At 62.1% G+C, this 20,286-nt stretch overlaps 3 protein-coding genes across 19 annotated transcripts in view; 2 read left to right on the top strand and 1 right to left on the bottom strand.

Annotated features, from left to right (window-relative positions):
* The first annotated feature begins 595 nt into the window (after positions 1-595).
* GRB7 (growth factor receptor bound protein 7) lies at positions 596-6,543 on the top strand. Of its 5 annotated transcripts, none has more exons than XM_066981565.1 (15): positions 596-696; positions 2,922-3,066; positions 3,153-3,297; positions 3,397-3,553; positions 3,639-3,760; positions 3,895-3,972; positions 4,336-4,473; positions 4,614-4,661; positions 4,786-4,884; positions 5,202-5,282; positions 5,379-5,495; positions 5,575-5,635; positions 5,750-5,837; positions 6,077-6,170; positions 6,262-6,543. In XM_066981565.1, the coding sequence occupies exons 1-15, from the start codon at positions 651-653 to the stop codon at positions 6,406-6,408; spliced, it is 1,566 nt and encodes a 521-aa protein (XP_066837666.1). In that variant the 5' UTR covers positions 596-650; the 3' UTR covers positions 6,409-6,543. The 5 variants fall into 5 exon arrangements, with proteins under 5 accessions (XP_066837666.1, XP_066837665.1, XP_066837664.1 ...); XM_066981564.1 differs by having other exon boundaries at positions 4,551-4,661; positions 5,578-5,635; XM_066981563.1 differs by having other exon boundaries at positions 3,898-3,972; positions 4,551-4,661; positions 6,262-6,542.
* A 639-nt stretch (positions 6,544-7,182) lies between these two features.
* Positions 7,183-9,594, top strand: LOC106049679 (retinol dehydrogenase 8-like). The gene is made up of 6 exons (XM_066981568.1): positions 7,183-7,367; positions 7,441-7,602; positions 8,016-8,195; positions 8,267-8,360; positions 8,441-8,624; positions 9,177-9,594. Exons 1-6 carry the CDS (start codon positions 7,271-7,273, stop codon positions 9,414-9,416), a joined length of 957 nt encoding a protein of 318 aa, XP_066837669.1. The 5' UTR covers positions 7,183-7,270; the 3' UTR covers positions 9,417-9,594.
* A 4,369-nt stretch (positions 9,595-13,963) lies between these two features.
* The window catches only part of IKZF3 (IKAROS family zinc finger 3), a 49,154-nt gene continuing 42,831 nt past the window's right edge, over positions 13,964-20,286 (bottom strand). For all 13 annotated transcript variants that reach the window (XM_013202082.3, XM_013202079.3, XM_048055430.2 and 10 more), the window contains one exon: positions 13,964-17,106. In XM_013202082.3, coding sequence (XP_013057536.1) covers positions 16,406-17,106 — 701 coding nt within the window. In that variant the 3' untranslated portion in view covers positions 13,964-16,405. The remainder of the gene's footprint in view (positions 17,107-20,286) is intronic.

Below are 20,286 nucleotides of genomic sequence, written 5' to 3'. Positions count from 1 at the left end.
CCCTATGGGGGCCCACAGACCCCACACGACACGCACAGACCCCACGGGGGGACACACGGACCCCCCAAAAGGACACAGCCACCCCACAGGGCCTCCCACAGCATGTGGGGCGACCCCCTTTTCCCCATGGGGACCCCCCTTTCCCCATGGGGACCACCTTTCCCCACGGAGACCCCCGACATGAGGACCCCCACAGCTCCATGGGTGCCCACGGACCCCCCCGGAGACACCTCCCCCCCCCCCTCCGAGACCCCACCAGCACCCACGGGGATGCTCAGCGCCCCTCTCCCCCCGAATCCCCCAGGAGACCCCCAGGCATCCCACTGGGGACCCCCTACCCACGCTCCAGCCCCACAGATGGGGGTCCCACGGAGGTTGGGGACCCCCCACCCACCCACAGGCCGGTGCCCCCCCCCCCGGTGCCGTGGGGCAGAGCCAGCACCCTGCGGGACACCCGGTCCCCACGGCGCCACCGGTATTGGGGTCGCCCCGGTGCGTTGTAGGAAACTCCCCCCATCCCCGGTGGGACCGAGGGGTGCCCCCCGAGCCGGGTGGGGGCCGTGGGGCCGCGGCCTCCCTGGTGCCGTGATGTCAGGCGGGGGCGGGCGCTGGCGCAGGTAGATAAAGCCGGGGGGAAAAAAAAAACAGGAATGCCCGGTCCGGCGGGAGGGTGGCGGGACGCGGCGGGCGCTGCAGGTAGGAGCGGGCTGAGGGTGGGGGTCCCTGTGCCCTGGGACCACCGGTTACGGGTCGTGGTCCCCCCCCCGGTTTCTCCGTCCCTTCCTTCCTGTCTTCCTCCCGGCTCCTCTTCTTCCTCCTCTGCCTCGTAGCCCTGGGGATCCCGGTTCCACGGCACCGGCGGCTGCCAGGGCCTCCACCCGCAGCTCGGGGGCTCTGGGACCCCGTCCCTATAGCCTTGGTGGTCCTCAGACCCCGTCCCCTGTCCCTGGTGGCTCTGGGATCCCGTCCCTTAAACCTGGCGGCCCTGGGACCCCCATCCCCTAACCCTGGTGGCCCTCAGACCCCGTCCCCAAACGCTGGTGGCCCCGGAAACCCTGTCCTATGGTGCCGGTGGCCCCAGGACCCAGTCCTATAACCCTGATGGTCCCAGTCCCACCTACCCCCAGCCCTGGTGGCCCTGGGACCCTCTCCTTTCCATCCTGGTGGCCCTGGGATCCCATCCCTTTAACCCTGGTGGCCCTGGCAACCTGTCCCTTAACAGTGGTGACGTTGGGAACATTTCCCTATAGCCTTGGTGGCCCTCAGACCATGTCCCTTAACCCTGGTGGCCCTGGGAACCCTGCCCCATAGCCCCAAGGCCTTGGTTCCCCCCGTTTGCTCCCAGACCCCAGGGACACCCCGCGTCCCCCCACTGCTGTCACCGCACCGTCGTGGCCGCGGGGGCCAGGCCACGGGGCAGGGCAGGCACCGAGGTGACCCGAGGCCACGGTGAGGGGCTGGTGGCAGCGTGGTGCTGCGGGGCCCTGCGGGGGTCCCCAGCCATCCCATTATCCCCCAGCCCGGCCCTCACACCCGGTGCATGGCCTGGGGTGGCCGGGACCCCTCGAGCACCCTCGCTGTGCCCCCATGTCCCCACCACGGGGAGCGGGCAGGGGGCCTGGCTGCATTTTGGGGAGAGGGGACGCAGCGGAGGGTCCCCAGCCAGCGGGGTGGCGACGGCGATGGGGACAGGGATGGGGACGGGGATGGGGATGGGGATGGGGACAGCGGTGGCCCCGTACACCTCAGCACCTCGGTGCGTTGGCACCACGCGGGAAGGGGCCCGGTGCCCGCCTGGCCGTGGACTTGGACCCCGCGCCGCCGGGAGGCGCGGACGGAGCCGGGTGAATGATTAACCCGGCCCCGCGTGGCGCGGCGAGAGCATGGCCCCGGCCCCCCCCCCGGTGCCACCGGTGCGGCCGCGGGCACCGCGCGTGCGTTACGTGTGCCGCGTGCGCGTCCGGCACGGCCTGGGATGAGCTTGCCCCTGCCTGTCCCGGGCAGTGCGTGCCCGGCCGTGCCGAGCCGTGCCGGGCCATGCCAGGCCATACCAGGCCGTGCCAAGCCAAGCCGCACCGTGCCGTGCCCGGCCCTCCGGAGCACTGCCCATGTCCCCGCGTCCCCCAAGCGGAGCACCCAGGGCGCGTGGGTGCCGGCACCGGGCACGAGGCCGGGGGCGAGGGCGGCGCAGCGCGGCGGGGGGCCGTGCGGCGGGGGTGTGGGGGGGCCGGGGGCCGTTCCCACGGCGGGCGCCGGCTCCTCGCCCCCGGCCCCGGCGCGGCCGCCCCGGCGCGGATGCCAGCGCGGTGAGGTGGAGCTGGGAGCGGCCGCCTGAACTGGTTTGGCCGGACCCGAGGAGGTGGCGGGGCTGGGCCGAGCTGGCGGCTCCACCGGCACGGCACGGCACGGCACGGCACGGTTCGGCACGGCGTGGCACGGCGCGGCTTGGCACCTCTCGCCGTGGCCCAGTTCAGCCCAGGCCAATTCATCCGGCTTGGCCGGTCTCGCCCAGCCCAGCCCAGTTCAGCCCAATTTAGCCCAGTCGAGCCCGGCCCAGCCCAGCTCATCCACCGCCAGGTTCCCACTGGTGACACCGGAGCGGTTCCTGCGTGGGATGAGATGCTGGGGGATTCTCGGGTGTCTCGTATGGGGCTGTGCTCCCCGCAGGGCTGTGTCCCCTGCTTGCGGTGCCAACGCCATCGGGATGCGGACGGAGGCACCGGGGACTCGCAGACCCCCTGGGGCGGGCAGGGGCTAGGGGTGCCGGGGTGGGGGGTGGGGGGGCAGGCGGGGCAGCGCTGCGTCACCCCCACGCTGACTCACGCCGCTCATCTGGGCGCTGGCGAAACCCAGCGGGGGCGGGTGGCAGGGTGGGCAGCCCCCGGCGGCACCGGCTGCAGGCCCCGCTCTCTGCTCCCCAGATGATGCCATGGATGGGGGGGCCCAGCAGAGCGGCCTCCGGGAGCCCCCCGGGGCGGGCGGCACGGAGCAGGAGGGGGATGCGGGCGAGGGGCCGCCCGCCGCCGACCTCAGGCGCTCGCAGCCCCTCTTCATCCACGGCAGCAGGTGGGTGCGGGGGGGGCTCAGCCCCCCATGGCGTGGGGTGGGCAGAGGCACGGGCGGGGGGGGCTCAGCCCGTCTCTGCCCCACAGCCGGCCACCGGCGGAGGAGGAGCCGCGCGCCTCGTCGCTGCCCTGCATCCCCAACCCCTTCCCCGAGCTCTGCAGCCCCTCCAACTCGCCCATCCTCAGCAGCCTCCCCGGCGGGCAGGGGCCCCCCCGTGAAGGCACCTGCCACGTGAGTGCCGGGGCAGTGGGGTCGGGGGGCTCGGCCGGGGTGGGGGGGGGGAGTTCCCGGCGGGGTAACGGGGCCCTGATGGCCGCCGTGCCCCCGCAGCTGGTGAAGGTGTTCAGCGAGGACGGATCCTGCCGCTCGCTGGAGGTGTCGGCGGGCACCACGGCGCGGCAGCTCTGCGAGATGCTGGTGCAGAGGACACACGCGCTGCACGACCACAGCTGGGCCCTGGTGGAGCTGCACCAGCACCTGGCCCTGGGTGAGTCCCTGGCACGGCACGGCATGGCACGGCACGGCACGGAGCTGGCCCCCGCCGCCCGCTGAGCCCCCCCCGGTCCCCGCAGAGCGCTGCCTGGAGGACCACGAGTCGGTGGTGGAGGTGCAGAGCGCGTGGCCCCTCGGCGCCGACAGCCGCTTCGTCTTCCGCAAGAACTTCGCCAAGTACGAGCTCTTCAAGAGTAACGCGGTACGTGGGGGGGGGGGGGGGGCGGGGCAGGTGTCCCACGGGGACCTGGATGCCCCATGTGGGGCCCCCCTACGCCCCGTGGGGAGCCGCAGCGCCCCGTGCGTGTCCCCTGACCCCCCGCCCATCCTCCCCAGCAGTCGCTCTTCCCCGAGGTGATGGTGTCCAGCTGCCTGGAGGCGAACAAGAGCATGGCGCACTCGGAGCTCATCCAGGTATGGGGACACCGTGCCCGGATGCGTTGTGGGGACCCAACCGTGCCGTGGGGACCCAACCATGCCGTGGGGACCCAACAATGTTATGGGGACCCAACCGTGCCGTGGGGACCCAAACATGCCATGGGGACCCAACCGTGCTGTGGGGACCCAACTGTGCCATGGGGACCCAACCGTGCTGTGGGGACCCAACCACGCCGTGGGGACACAACCATGTCGTGGGGACCCAACCATGCCATAGGGAACCAACCGTGCCGTTGGGATCCAACTGTGCCATGGGGACCCAACCGTGCTGTGGGGACCCAACCGCACCACGGGGCCCCCACCGTGCCCGGCCACCCCTCAGCCCTGGCCTCCCCCCAGAACTTCCTGAACTCCGGGAGCTGCCCCGAGGTCCAGGGCTTCCTGCAGCTGCGTGAGACCGGCCGCAAGGTCTGGAAGCGGTTCTACTTCTCCCTGCGCCGCTCGGGGCTCTACTACTCCACCAAGGGCACGTCCAAGGTGAGGGGTGGGTCAGGGTGCCCCGACCCTGGGGGCAGCGGGGGGGCTGGCCCCTGACGCCCCCTCCCCGGCCCCAGGACCCCCGACACCTGCAGTACTTCGCCGACCTCACCGAGTCCAACATCTACTACGTGACGCAGGGCAAGAAGCACTACGGGACGCCCACCGAGTTCGGCTTCTGCATCAAGGTGCGGCCCTTCTGGGCACCCCAGACAGCTCTGACAAAGGGTCTCTGGCCCCCAAGGGGTAACAGGAACACGGGGGGGGGGACTGGGGGGGCTGCCCTTTGATGGCTCTGTCCTCTCCCCGCAGCCTTACAAGGTGCGCAGCGGCACAAAGGGCCTGAAGCTGCTCTGCAGCGAGGACGAGCAGAGCCGGACCTGCTGGATGGCGGCTTTTCGCCTCTTCAAGGTGAGCCATGGCCCCCGCGGGAGGGTGCTCGGGGTCCTTGTAGTGGGGGGGGGTGGAGTGTAATGGGGTGCTGGGGGTGCTGGGGGGTGCTGGGGGATGCAGTGGGGTGCTGAGGGATGCTGGAGAGTACTGGAGGGTACTGGGGGATGCTGGAGGATGCTCATACCCCCATGATGAGGGGCTGCCAGTGGGATGCCCCCCCCCCCCGAGCCAGCACAGACACAGGGTGGGTGCCCCCATTCCTAACTTTGGGGGGGGGGGGGGGGTCGCTCTCCCCCTGTCCCACGGGACACCCCACTCACGGCGCCGCCCCCCAGTACGGCATGCAGCTCTACCGTAACTACCAGCAAGCGCAGGCCCGGCTGAGCCAGCCCCCCTGGATTGGCCCCACGGCCCTGGTGAGTGCCCCCCCGGCCCCCAGCACAGCCCCTGTGCCGTGGGGGGCTCCCCCCGGCCCCCCCGCTGCCACCAGCCCGCTCTCGCCGTCCCCGCAGCGGAGCGTGTCGGACAACGCGCTGGTGGCCATGGACTTCTCGGGGTGCACGGGGCGGGTGATCGAGAACCCCAGCGAGGTGCTGACGGCGGCGCTGGAGGAGGCACAGGCCTGGAGGGTGAGTGGGGGTGCGGGGGGGAGCGGGGACCCCCCCCCTCGGCGTGCGCTCACACCCGCTCTTTGCTTTGCACGGCCAGAAGAAGACGACGCACCGGTACAGCCTGCCGGCTGCCTGCCAGACCTCCCCGCTCAGCGCCGGTGAGCAGCGCCCGCCACGGGCATCAGAATGGGTGGGGGCACCCCCTCCCCCCCCCGCCGGGGGTCCCTGCCTTATGGGGGGTCCCACCTGACGCCCCTCTCCCGTCCCCGCAGCCATCCACCGCACCCAGCCCTGGTTCCACGGGCGCATCTCGCGGGAGGACACCCAGCAGCTCATCGGCCGCCAGGGGCTGGTGGATGGGTACGGACTGGGGGGGGCCCTGGGGGGGTCGCAGTGGGGTACGGGACCCCTGGGGCACACGCAGCCCCCGAGGGTTATAGGGTCCCACAGCTCATATAGGGCTTGCAGGGGAGTTAGGGGGTCTGGGAGCATGGGGGTGGGGGGACAGAACCCCAGAGGGTATCTGGGGGGAACGGGGACCCCGGGGGTGTCACAGGGAGCCCCAGGGCCGTGGGGTGACACCGCTCCGGGGCTCGCAGCGTGTTCCTGGTGCGGGAGAGCCAGCGCAACCCCAAGGGCTTCGTCCTGTCCCTGTGCCACCTGCAGAAAGTCAAGCACTATCTCATCCTGCCGGTGAGTGCCACGGCTGGGGGGGGGCGGGGGGGTGTTTGGGAGGGTTTGTGGGGGGGGGACCGACCAGGCCTGAGCTGCGCCTGCCCGGCAGAGCGAGGAGGAGGGACGGCTCTACTTCACCATGGACGACGGGCAGACCCGCTTCGCCGACCTCATCCAGCTCGTGGAGTTTCACCAGATCAACCGCGGCATCCTGCCCTGCAAGCTGCGGCACTACTGCACCTGCGTGGCGCTCTGAGCCCGGCACCGCCGGCACGCCTCGGCTCGGCTCGGCACGGCACGGCACGGCATGGCACGCCTCGGCTCGGCACGGTGCTGCTGGCACGACGTGGCTCAGCACCCCGTGGCACTGCCGGCACGGCTCAGCACGGCCGGGCGCTGCTGGTGGCTCGGCGTAGCCGGCACAGCACAGCCGGCACACGAGGGCACAGCTCGGAGCAGCGAGCGCGGGGGGTGAGGGGGCTCCTCCAGCACCCCCTGCACCCCGGTGCCCCCACACTCATGCACTTTCTCCCCACTCCCGGTGCCGGGCCCCTCCGTCCCCACGGGACCCCTGGCTGCAGACCCCTCGCCCCGAGGCTCAGCGGGCTCAGGGGTCTGCAGCCCCCCCCCCCCCCTCAGGAGCAGGGTTTGGGGGTGGGGGGTGGGGGGTCCCGCCATCTCCCCCACATCCCCACAAGGCCAGTTGAACTGTGATGTGTTTTATACAAGTGAGAATAAAGGTTATTTTTTCAGAGCTCCCGTTTCTCCCTCTCCAAAGTCAAAAAAATCAGAAGCCGTGCACATCCGGGGGGTGGTTTTTTTTTTTTGGGGGGGGGGGGGGGTCTGTCCCTGCCGCCCCCTCCATGGTCAGCGCGTGGCTGGCAGCGTCCCCGCACCCGCTGTGTCCCCGCAGTGCCCCACGTCCCCGCACAAAGACCCCTCTGTGCGCCCCGGGCACCACGTGCGGCTCAGCCACGCGGCCCCAGCAAATCCCTGGGTTGGGGGGGGGGGGATTAATAGCGGACAGTGGGGGATTAAAGGCCAGGATTTGGGGGGGCCGGGGCCGGGCCAGCTGCTATTAAAGCCCCGGGGCCGGGGAGCGAGGCCAGGGCCCCGCCATGGCTCCCAGGACGGTGCTGATCACCGGCTGCTCCTCCGGCATCGGGCTGGCGCTGGCCGTGCGGCTGGCGCGGGACAAGCAGCGCCGCTTCCGAGGTGAGCAGGGGTGGCGTCCCTGCACCGGGGTAGGGGGGGTCCCGTGCTGGGGCTGAGCCCCCTGTGCCCCCAGTCATCGCCACGGTGAGGAACGTGTCTCGGAGCGGGGCTCTGGTGGCGGCGGCGGGGCCGGCGCTGGGCCGGACACTGGAGATCAAGCAGCTGGACGTGTGCGACGAGGGCTCCATCCGCGCCTGCCTCGACAGCATCCCCGGGCGCCACGTCGATGTCCTGGGTGAGCCCGGGGCCCCCCCCGCGTGTCCCACCGGCACCCTGCAGCGGGGACCGTGGTCCTGGGGACGTGCCATGCACCAGGGACCCTCGGTGCTGGGGCCACCCCATGCACCAGGAGCACCCCGCGTGGTGGTTACCCCATGTGTCGGGGACCCTCCATGCCCCGGGGACCCTCCATCCACCCAGTGCTGGGGACCCTCAGCACCAGGGCCACCACACGCAGCAGGGACCTCTGGGTCAGGGGTACCCCATGCGCTGGGGACCCTCCACGCTAGGGACACCCCGCACCAGGGTCCTTTTTTGCCAAGGACACCCTGTGCCAAGGGGACACCCTGTGCCAAGGGGACACCATGCTGGGCACCCCCCCGAGCACTGGGGAGCCCTGCCCGGTCCTGATGCCCCTGCTGCCTGCAGTCAGCAACGCCGGCGTGGGGATGATCGGGCCCCTGGAGTGCCAGAGCCTGGCCGCCATGCAGGGCCTCATGGACACCAACTTCTTCGGCCTCGTCCGCCTGGTGAAGGAGGTGCTGCCCGACATGAAGCGGCGCCGCAGCGGCCACATCGTGGTCATCAGCAGCGTCATGGGCCTGCAGGGTACGGGGGGACGGGGTGCCCGGCGGGTCCTGCCCCCCCAGCACAGCCCCACCGGCCCCCTCCTCACCCAGGCATCGTCTTCAACGACGTCTACGCGGCCTCCAAGTTCGCCGTGGAGGGCTTCTGCGAGAGCCTGGTGGTGCAGGCGCTGCGCTTCAACGTGGCGTGAGTGCCCGGGGGTGCGGTGGGGCTGGGGGGGGGGGGGGCTCAGCCACCAGCGTCCCCAGCGCCCCCTCCTCTGGCAGCATCAGCCTGGTGGAGCCGGGGCCGGTGACGACGGAGTTCGAGGCCAAGGTGTACGAGGAGGCCGAGCGCGCAGACTACTCGCAGACTGACCCCGAGACCGCCGAGATCTTCACCAACCTCTACCTGAGGAACTCCAAGGACGTCTTCGCCAGCCTGGGGCAGAGCCCGGAGGACATCGCGGAGGTGATGGGTGCACCTGCCTGGGTGGGCTGGGCTGGCCATGAGAGCTCAATTAGTGCTAATGAGGAGCAGCGATCACAGCTGGACCGCCCGGGCTGGCTCCTTCCCGACCCTGAGGTCCCCAAGCTCTGACCTGCTGGGGCTGAGCCCTGCTGGGGATGGAGACGGGGACGGGATGGGAATGGGGATAGGATGGGGATGGAGATGGTGGGGATGGGGATGGGGATGGGATGGGGATGGAGATGGGATAGAGATGGGGATGGGATGGGGATGGGGATGGGATGGGGATGGAGATGGTGGGGATGGGGATGGGGATGGGATGGGGATGGGGATGGGATAGAGATGGGGATGGGATGGGGATGGGATGGAGATGGGGATGAGGGTGGGGATGGGGATGGAGATGATGGGGATGGGAATGGGATGGGAGTGGGGGTGAGGATGGAGATGGAGATGATGGCCTGGGGCTGAGGAGGGGCTGGGATTGGGGACGGAAACAGGCATGGGGACAAGGAGGTGACGGGGTCAGGCAGGGGACAGTAACGTCCCCGTGCACAGCACACGCTGCGGGTGATCGAGGCGGCCCGGCCGCCCTTCCGGCACCAGACCAACACGGCGTACACGCCGATGGCCGCGCTGAAGCACGCCGACCCCAGCGGTGCCCTGATGACCGACGCCTTCTACAAGCTGGTCTTCAAGTACGACGCGATGCTGCGGCTCGGCCTCCGCGCCATCCGCCTGCTGCGCTGGAAGGCCCAGAAGGTGCAGGCGGGCGCCCGGCTGCTGGGCTTCAAGTAGCGCCCGCGGCCCCCGACGGGTGGTCCGGGAGGTGTCGGGGGGGGGGGGGGGGGTCTGCTCGGTGGCGAGGGGCAAGCGGGGCCAGGACCCGCGCGGTTTCACTTCCTGCTCCCGGCCCGAAATAGCACCCACGGCGGCCGTATTAAAATCGGGAGTGGTATTTTTAACCAGCGCCGGGTGAAAAAGCGCAGCGGCTTCCTCCGAGAGTGCAGCGGCCGTGACGGGGCTGGGAAGGGCTGGCAGCTGGCCCCCCCCCCCGCTCCTCACCTCGCCACCCCCCTCCCCGGGGGCACCTGGCTGCCCCCCCCCTGCCCAGCCCCTACACCCCTGGGCACGCAATGCCACGACCCCCCCACCCCACCAGCCTCCTTCAGCCATCAGTGAAGGCTGCGGCTTCCCCCCCCCCAGCCTCTGCTGCAGGGTTGGCATTGCACCACGGTGGGGTGGGGGGGTCCCACACGATGGGGGAGCTTCCCCGCCCCCCCCCCCAGGTGCCATCCTGTGCCAAGCCCCACAGCACTGGGACATGGCGGGGGGGGGGTTGCAGGGCACCTCACTGCTGGGTGCAGAGGGTGCAGGAGCTGCTGCAGGGACGGGAGCTGGGTGCACGGGGTGCACGGGGTGCACGGCGCGTCCGCAGGGTGCAGGGTGGGTGCACGGCGCAGGGGCTGGTGCAGAGCTGCTGCGGGCGCAGGGTGGGTGCAGCGTGCACGGCGGGGTGGGTGCTGGGACAGCGGGGAAGGGGGGGATGTAGCGGGGGGGGGGAAGCAACCGGTGCCGCCCCCCCCCCCCGGCTGGGCGCGGGGCGCTGGCGTGTGGGCGCCTGGCGTGACTGCGCCCGGGAGGTGAGCGCAGGGGGAAACCGCAGGGAGGCCCCGGCATGGTTCAGCGCCGCGCGCTTCTCAGAAGCCTTCCTGGCTCCCGCCGCGCTTCCCAGAGGGTGCAGGATGGTGCAGGGATGCACGCGGGGCGCAGGCGGGGGGGGGGGGGCACGCGGGGCAGCCCCCTCCCCAAAGCCCCCAACCACCACCAGCCCCGTGGGGCCGGCGGCAGCCTCAGCACCAGGCACCGAGCACCGGGCACCGGGTCCTGGCCCATGCCACGCACGTGGCCCCCTTCCCCCCGAGTCCGGATGGTTCCGGGCACTCTGGGGACAGGATGGAGGGGGAAATGTGGTTGATTTTTTTTTTTTTTTGCATGATTTCTCCCCCCCCACACACACACATCTTGCACAAGTTAATGACAAAGCGGCCGTGGGGACAACGGCCCCCCCGTGGTTATGGCAACGGCGCAGCACCTGCGGGACGTGCAGGGGTGACATCAAAGCCGGCGACGGAGACGCAGCCTCCCCCTGCTGCGGTTTCTGCAGATTTGACTAACTTTCTCCGCTCCGGGGGGCAGGGACGGGGGGGGCTGCACTTGGCCCCAGGGAACAGCGAGGGGGGGCCCCCGGCTGCAGCTCAGCAGCACAGAGCCACGGGGAACGGGGCAGAGGGGGGCCAGGCCCCACGGGATGCCCCCAGCCCCAAGGAAGCAGCAGTGGGGCAGCTCCCAAGGACGGGGTGCAGGATCAGCCCCAACGCCCCTCGCAGCAGAGCCGGGGGTGTCCACAGGCCTTGCCCCCCGCCCCAGTTCATCCCCAGCCTCACTTCCAGCTGCTGTGGGAAGGGGCAGCAGAGCAGCAGGAGGCCAAATCTGGAGCTGGTGTGGGCTGGCTGGGGGCACCAACAGCGGCCGAGGAGCCATGGCCCGGCCGCGGAGCATCGTCGCCATCCCACCCCAGCCACCGCGGGCGCAGGGTGGGGGCTCTGCCCCGGAGAGGGAAGCAGGCTCGGCTATAAACAATCGTCTGCCGGGACTTTCCTTTCCCCGCGTGTGACGACTGCCAGCTGCCCCCCGCACTCTCGCTCCCCCGAGGATTTCGCTGGCCGCCCAGGTGCGCCGGCTCGCTGCGATGCAAATGCGGCGCCAGATATAACCCCGCCGAGGGGACGGCGCGGCGGCGCGGCACGCGGCTCCCGGGGGGCACCGCTTCCCTCCCGGGGTGGCGAGGGGGGGGGGCATCAGGCGTGACGTGAACCCGCTGCCCCCGCCGCACTGGTCGCAGCCACTGCCCCAGGCCCCTCAGGGGTGCCGGTGCCGGGCACGTGGCCGGCTGCAGGGAGCACCCAGAGGTGCCCCCTCCCCGTCCGCCCCAGGGGGAGGCGCAGAGGTGGCCCCCCCCCCGAGCACCCCGCAGCTTCTGGGGGACACCTCGAAGCCTGAGGAGGTGCCAGACGGGACGGTGTGGAGCAGCTTGACCCAGAATCGGGACAGAAAGGAGGTGGTGGTGGCTGTGGCACCATTCTCCTTCGCCTCCTGGAGCTCCCCGGGGGGAGCCGGAGCGCGGCCGGGATGCTCGGGATGCGGCTCAGCGCCGGGCAGGGTTTGACGGGATTTTTCATGCGTTATGCAGCGTGTTTCGACACGACGGGGCAAACAAGTTCCTCTCTGCCCTATCATAATTACAGCGTATCAGACGATAAGGATCTCTCTGTCATAACACCAACTGAACTCTTGTATAAGACTGGTGCTTTAGAGGGGGTTTGGGTCTGGGCACTGAGGTTTTTTTTTTAGTGTCAAAACAGCCCGTATTCAGGGAAAAGCCAGGCCAGGGATGCACCAGGCTGTGGGATTCAAGGCCACAGGTCCCTGCTTCTGAGCCCCTTGGCTGGCACGGGGCTGTCGGTGCTGGAAAGGTTTCACCCCATCCTTCAGCGAGCAGCCTGCCTGCGCGACAGCGAGGGGCAAACACCTCCAGCTGCTTGCGTCTCACCGAGGCTAGGGAGGAAGTGAAGGTTGAAGAAAGGCAGGATGGATCCTCCGACTGCCTTTTTTTTCCTTTCCCTTTGTTTCAAGTGTGCCCAGCTTGTGGTAGGTGTCAGGAGAGCACGAGCTAAGTGCGAACACCACCAACCTGCTAGGGCAGGGGCTAAGGAAGGGCTGCAGGAGGCTGGCGGGAGCCCCTGGCGTGTTTCTGTCTGTCCTGGTGCCCCCCAGAAAGCCCGAGCCCACCGGCAGCTGGAGCAGCCGCACGTCCCAGGGCAGGTCTGAGCACCGCCTTCTCTCCATGCTTTGCGGGGGCATCCCCCTGCGTTTTACAGGGTAAACCGTCGATTTCCAGAGGAAGCAGCCAGGCAGGATGGACCCAAGGGGCGCGTGCCCTTTCCCCACACCACCGGGAGGAGACCTGCGTGCCTGCAGCACCTTTGGGCACGCCGGGCATCACCTGCAGACGCTCGGGATCCCAGGCACAAACCCAGCCCCGAGTATTTTCCACGGCTGCAGCTCAGCCCCCAGCCCTGACGCGAGCTGCAGTGCTCCTTGCGCTGCTGCCGGAGCCCGGTTTCACTATTGCTGTGCTCAGCAGCGGCAGGGCGAGCAGGGCGCCGCTTCCTCCATGCGGCGAGGAGTGCGTCCCAAGGGCTGATCCTGCTGCCCACAGGCACGCTCACGCCAGCTCCTGGGGAATCCTGCGGGAAGGGACCCCCCTCTACCTGGGCAAACTGGAATTGTCCCCCCCACGCTCCCCGGATACTTGTCCTGCGCTGGTCTGGGGACACGAGGAGCGCACGCCCTGTGTCGGGGAAGGGCAGCTTCCCTCAGCCCGCGTCGGTCCCCACTAACCAGCAGAGCGACGATGCCCCTTCTCAGTGCCTGGAGGAGCAGACCGCGTTATCTCTGCACCTCGGAGCGTTTCGGCGCCCCGCTGCAAAGCCAGCTGGCGCTCTGCTAACCGCAGCCGGCCGCGGTCAGCCTGGCAGCCCCACGCAGAGGCACCACAGCCACGCGCTGGGTGCAGGTTTCATGCAGCTCTTTGATTCGCAGATCCACAGGGCGACAGAGCCCCCCCGGCACCCTGGAACTGCTCCTCTGGACCGCTCCTGTTAATTTAACAAAATTTGGCATTTATGTTCTAGATCTGAGCACTGTTATTACCTCTGCTTCCACGGCTGTAAGGAATGAGCTTTGGCCAGGGGAGAGCACTGAAGCACAGGGCAGCAGCTCAGGCCCCTTTCACTATCAGGTACATGAGAGAATTTATCGAAGTTCAAAACATTTCCCTAAGGTTTTAAGCACCAAAGACTCAGTTCTTACTGCTAAAATCCAGTTTCCTGAGCCTCCTCCCTGCTGCCTGGTGGTTAGGAATAAGCTGTCAGCAAATTAAGAAACTAAGTGAGACAGAAGAAACAGCTGCTGGAGCACGCTGCGAGAGACTGGTCCACACAGAACTTGGTTTCACACTGAAATAACCAAACGAGGAGGGGAATTAATCAAGCTCACAACACAACGAAGTGTTTTTTTTCCTGTTCTCACATGTCAGGTGATTTGCAAAGCCCTTCCTCTGCGCTCAGAGACTGAGCGGTGCCGGGCTGTGGAAGGGGGCTCCCCGCTGCCGGTGCCTGGCCCCGCTGCCCAGGCACAGGGTGGGCTTCGGCCCCGCTGCGGGGAGCCGCAGGGACACGCTTGGGAAGCGCTTAGCGAGCAACACACAGCAGATAAATGCATACAAATACTTATTTTTTTAATAGATTTTCAACTGGGTTGAAATTCCACAATATGCCATTGTTCAACAGCAAAGCTGTAACGAGGTTACCGCTCGTTAACTCCAGAGAGCACAGGCTGAACCCAAACAAGTTCCCTCTCTCTAACACACCGCGCTGCCCGGGTAGTGGTGGGAAAGCGGCGCCTGCTGGGCCTGCTGCTGCCACAAGCTCCGTCCTTCCCTTCAAACAACCTGGCAGCATCGCTCATGCCGAGCTTCCCGGAGGCTCCGTGGTCGATTGCTCACCTTGTCGGGGAAGCAGGGGGAGGTGGCAGAAGCTCTGCCTAGCGGTAAGTGAAGAGCGGGAGTAATCTGAAGAGTGTTTTCAAGGATTCGGTAGCGACGTGAGACAGAAACCGGTGGTGCTGCATGACATACATTCAGCAATCTGGGGAGCTTCCTGTGCAAACGACGAATTACGTTTTGCTATGTGTGACATTATTCATTTCTGCTGAACCGTGAGGAGCGTTTTCACCAGCCGCGGCGTACGTGCAGCAGTCGCCTCCCCCATGAAATGGCAGCACGAGGGATGGAGTTACGGAACAATTCACGCTGAAGCTGGACACTGGCCTAAGCCTTCCCAAGCCCCAGCCGCTGCCCAAACGCCGTCCTCGGGTGATCGGGGTAAGCCCTTTGTGAAACTGCAGCCTCGCTCGGTCTCCAGGATTGTCGTGCCGTGACAAGGGGTGTTCGCTGGGGGAAGAACCAACGTCCAGCGCTCACTGGTCCGTGCCTTCTGATGGGAATCTGGTTATTGGAAATGATCCTAAACCTATTTTATAGCCACGCACATAGCATCAAACAGGGTAGCAAAATCACTCTCCTTCCTCACCCCCAAAGATGAGCAGGGTGTAGCACTCCCACAGTAATTTAGATACCCATGCACTCCACAAGCAAACTAGTTTATCCTTCTTCAGACACAGCCTTACTGGGAAAAATGAACGTAATTTCCATTTTTGTACCTGAAAAATTAGGGGAAGTCCTTGAGCTAAGGTAAATGAGCGAGCCTAGGTCAAAGGCAGGAAGGAAATTCAGCATTTCTTGACCCTTCACACCCAGGTCTCTGTGCCCCAGCCTTCCCACGTGGAAAGGGATGGATCGCCGTGGATACCGGCTGGCACAGCAACATCAGAAAAATACAAAAGCAACGTTGGTATCAAAACATACAATGGCTGCAAAGAGTCCATCAGAACACACCTAACCCTACATTATACAAAAATACTTTGCAAGGAATAAACATGCACTCAGCAAAACTGTTATCAAACTCATATCTCCAGCACAGTGACTAATAATACAGCTGCAGAGCAATGATTAGATTAAAAGAACTATTTTAAAAACCAGCTTCAAAGTAATTGTAAATACTCATTTTGCAAAACAGCACATTTCGCGCCGAGGGATATCCCCACGTAAAACCAGACAATGCGATTGAGCTGTCAGCTCCCACACGTTCGTGTATGCAGATTCTCACGGTAGCTGCTGCCGGGGCCGGGTGACTCCGGCCCCGAGCCCGGTGCCTTCCAGCAGCCAGGGCTGGCCACGGCCGGCAGCACGGCCACGACTTTGGCCAGCAGGGCCAGGCAGGAGCAAGGCAGGGGCAGAAGCCACAGCAGGGTTTCATCCTGGTTCTTGGCACCCATCGGACGGGAGGACTTTCCATCAGTGAAAATCGGGATTTCCCCCAGACCGTGCGGAGGAGCCAGCCGATGATCTCACTGGGTATCCCAAAAAGCGCGTATTGTTAAAAAAAACCCAGCCCCAAATAGGTCTTGTTTCTTATTTTGCTATCAGTGAGTAAGATGCATGTGGGGAGTGACTTCAAAGAAAGTGAACAGAAAAATGCAAGTGTGATGGGACCGTGTGCTCTTAAGATTTTTGGGGAAAAACCTTCAAAAATGAATTAACAACCCCTCCCAGATGCATGTTTTCCAGGTTACAGGGATTAGTTATTTGAAGACCATTGGGATTGCAACAGCAAGAAAAAGCTGCTCCTATATGCTTCTACCTATACATCTGAACAAGCAGAGAAACTGGCAGTAGGGAATAAAAACCTTTCGCCCTGTTAAAAGCATACAATATAAAAACAAACGCACATTACAAAATAAAAACACCTTAAACTGCTCTTAATTTTCACAAAAATAAAGTTCATATAAAAATTGGTCTCTGCTCCTGGTATTTATACAGTACCACTCACCACAGCAGCTACACACAGATGCTACAGAACACTGAGTAATTTGTAAAAAATAAAAAAAATAAGAAAAATAAAGGTGTCACCTCGCTCTGACACTCATTTAAAAACTGGCATAGAAAAATATTCAAGATGCTTCTTTATGCTAATTAAAAACCAATCAAATGAGCCTCCCCTGAGATCTGAAAGAAAACCTTTGACCCTGGAAAATCAGTCCTTTTATTTGAGTACTACCCTGTGCTCCCCTCGTGCTATATGCGAGGAAAATTCGTATCGGTCGTGGCTCCTGTACCCGCAGACGTTGCACTCGAAGGGGTCGCGGAATCCGTGGCAGCCCATGTGGATGGTGAACATCACATAGTCCAGAAAGAGGACGCGGCAGTGGTCACACCGGTAGACCCCGATGGCTTCCCCTTCCTTGTTGATGACCTTAAAGACGTCACGCGGGCATATGGCAGGGGGCTTGATTATGTCGTAGGGCCTGGGGAAATCCTTCAGGGACTGGAGGCCGTTGCGGGCCTGGGCAGGGAGCTGGCTTTGATGGAAGGTGGGGTTCTGCCGCTCCTCGTGGTTGCTGTCAGTGTCTGTGGAGTCTTGGCCGCTGTTGTTCGGGGAAAGGCCTCTGTCGGAAGACAGGCTTTTGTCCCTGAGGTGGGCATGGCTCTTGTCGGCGTCCTGCGGGGTGCCGTTGGGCACGTCGGCGCGGGTCAGCGGTATGGGATACAGGCTGCTTATGACGGGGACCATCTCAGAAGTGGGGGCCGGCGGCGTCTGCACGAGAGGGCGCAGGGCTTCGGCCCCGAGGTAGGTGATGGCGTTGTTTATAGCCTGGTCCATCATGCGTCCCTGCATTATGTCGCTTTCCTTGTCATACATGAAACTTGAATTGTAATTGACATCAAAACTATGTCGCTTCTCACCTGCAAGAGAGGAGATGCGGTAAGTTACCAGGGAGGTTAGAGAAGCACTTAAGCTCTGTGATGCTCTTCCGAATGGCAGGAGTCTCTGGACAGCAAAGAGGAATGAAATATTGTCTGTGGAAAAGAGGCATTCATATACAAAAGCAGGTTTTTGTTTTTCTTTTTTTTTTTTTTTTAAAGACCAGGCTTGGAAGCACAAATCTAGTAGTGGAGGTGGTGAAGATGGTTACTGAACAAATCATCAGCAAATTGTTAAAATTATTCTGGGATTTAAGGGAAAGAATAGCATCAAGAAAAGTTTCCAGAGGTTAACTACTCTTGTCTTTTTCTAGAAGAAAGGTAAGTAATCATTAATGAAAATACTCGCAAAAGAGCTAATTGATAATGAACCAAAATACTCCATTTTTGGTACCAAGACTGCAACCTCTCGTTCCTGGCTTGTCCCCTGAGAAGCACACTCCTCTCCGACAGAAACGGTGAAGACAAACGCCGGCTGAGATTTGATGCAGTTTTCATTACTTTATCCCCACCCGATAGTGTCTTTTACGTGTCCTTGTACCCTGCAATCAATTCCCCTACTATCTCATGACAATTACAGCTTCCTCTGCACCAGCTTTCTTTGAACTCTGTACAGGTCTTCATCAGACGGTCTAACAAGGGCAGCTCTGCGTGTGTGTATAGAACTGCACATTTAGGGTCACTTATATAGGGCTAGCAAAGGAGGAGCACAACAAAATCCTCTCTGGGTGTGCTGGGGCTTTGCAAGCTCTCGATTAGACAGAGTGGGAGGAGAGCTAAGAGCATGTCTGAATTTCTGCCCATGTCTTCCCAAAAAAGGGGTGAGGCATGGGAGGGTGGTGTGGGCAGCACACTGGCACTAGCTTTCTCTGTGCCAGGTGCAAGGAGGAAATAAAACTGCACCCCAGAAGAGCTAAAGTCACTTTTTCATGAATAGCTAGAAATAAGTAACTGAATTCTGTGGTTACATAAAACAAAATTGTTCGTAGCTTTTAAGAAAAAGGACCAGACCAAATGTTTCATGTGCAAGTGACTTGCAACCATCAGATCCACTAAATCTTTTAGTTACGGTAACTGGAGTAGTGCAGATGTTTATCAGTCACCTGTCAACACCATGACTCAATGTATATGAAACTCTTCAGGTTTCACTGCAGAGGCAGAAAACCAGGAGCTCACGTTTCTCGTATAAAACACTCAAAAAGGTTAGTGAACCACAAGAGTGTAACTGCTTCCAACCCTCAACAAAACTTGTGATCCATCTTTACACAGAAGGAAACAAAATGATATAGCACATCGGTGTGACTCATACAACCAGCTCCAAGCAAGTGAGAACTGTGAACAAATTTGAAATTAAAAAAAAAAAAAAAAAGTAACAAAAGCAAAAATACACAGGACTCCCTCTAAATCTGGGGCTAGGAGTCACTGACTTAAGATAGAAAAAAACGCAAGGTTTGAGCCCTGAGGCTCTTACACTCTTGTTATTCCACTATCCTGGTAGCGTTTTAAAATCCCCCCCGTAGCCTATTCGGGCTGTATAAATTCCCAGTTATATCGAACGGAGCACAAACACCCAAATGCTCTTTTGGCAGACAGTAACGTCACGTTGCTGTGCCCTTTCTGAAGGCCTCTACGTGGCACGTGAGAAGGGGGCTCCCTGTCTCAGCAGGCACCCCACGGCAAACACGCTTCGGTGCCTCAATAAGATGCCAACACTCAGAACGGATCTGCATGAAAGTGCCACAGAAAGCGCCAAGCATTTATCCAGAATAATCCGAAGTACGGCAGGGACCTGCAAGCCTGAAGATGGGGGGACCCCTCTTGATTCACCACCACCACCTCCCCTCCGTTAAACAGAGCAAACCTGCCAGGGAACAGGACAAAAAGCAGGATCAGTGCTGCGGTCAGAAACAACAGCATTCAGGCCGGAGAAAGTTGGGATCAAAGATTCAGAAAAAGGGAAAGGAGCACGTGGTGACTGGGGGATGAGCAAGACAGACTGCCTACAGCTGTTGATGTTTTATTCTTGTAGCTGGCAGGACAATTTAATAATTATTCTGAGTTAAGTTGCTAACTGTACCAAAGGAAGTGCCACAAAATTACTGCAAAATACTAAATTAAAAATTAAATGTACAGGGTTCTCTATTATTCACTTAGAAACCAGCCACCAGTTAGCTGAACATCTTTCCTCTTTTTTTTTTCTTGTCTCAGTGCAATGCAAAAGCTTTCCCCTTCAAAATTCACACATGAGCCATAGCGTATGACACGTTCTCATGTGCTGCTCAGTGATGCTTCACTTGCTCTAAAATGTACATCAATTTTTATTTTTGCAGTCTGATGAGGTGTGGACGCTGGAAACAGGGAGTGAACCTGTTTCCTGTCGCTGTGCTAACCAAAGCAGACAATTTCTCATTAGACTTTGCACACTGGGGGATACTGGTGTTTGCTAACGTGTCAGAACAGCACTTTTAGCACTATGAGAAATTTATTTTTACTACTGGTCTCAGGGAAAACTTGTTTCTAAAAAGGGCAAAATAGAAGTCCACAGGCCGGATGCTCAGCTGGTGAAAACCAGCAGAGATGCACTGACTGCACCAGTTACTTTGACTTGGATCAGCTTCAGATACAGCCCCATAAGTGTTTGATACAGCATAGATATCTATTCTGCTGGACTTTTCTTTTTCTTTTCTTTTTCTATTTTTTTTTTTTTTTAGTATCTGTTCATTAATCAAACCAGGAAGTGCAAAAAGCCAGGCTTTGTACATTTTGTCCACATACATGCAAAACAGAAAACCACAGCAAAACAAGAAATGCAAAATGAAAAACTTCCGTTCGAATCCTTGTTCCCTAATAACTCATGGAAAGGCTGAGGACAAAATCTTTGCAGAAGCCTTTGAAGAAGGGCCTGGTGCAGGGCTTAAGAATCAAGTGTATGGTCTGTTGATCTGTGTCCTTGTGCACAAGGTAGCTACCAGAGATGAAAAAATAAAAATGAATGAATAAACAGAGTGGACAGGGCTCCTCCTGCTTGTATGAATCTCTGCAGAGACCTCAAATAATAATAAAGTTGGTTTTTTACCCACTCAATAGCCTTCATTCACAGAAATGAGCCAAACAAAGACGCCTTGTTAGTATACATCTCTATCCCTTCTTCCTGACAAAATG

This window comes from Anser cygnoides, chromosome 22, assembly GCF_040182565.1.
Source record: "Anser cygnoides isolate HZ-2024a breed goose chromosome 22, Taihu_goose_T2T_genome, whole genome shotgun sequence".
In the NCBI taxonomy this organism is placed as follows: Eukaryota; Metazoa; Chordata; class Aves; order Anseriformes; family Anatidae; genus Anser; species Anser cygnoides.
The sequence above is the reverse complement of the archived record's forward strand: the minus strand, read 5'-3'. Positions and strand labels throughout refer to the sequence as shown.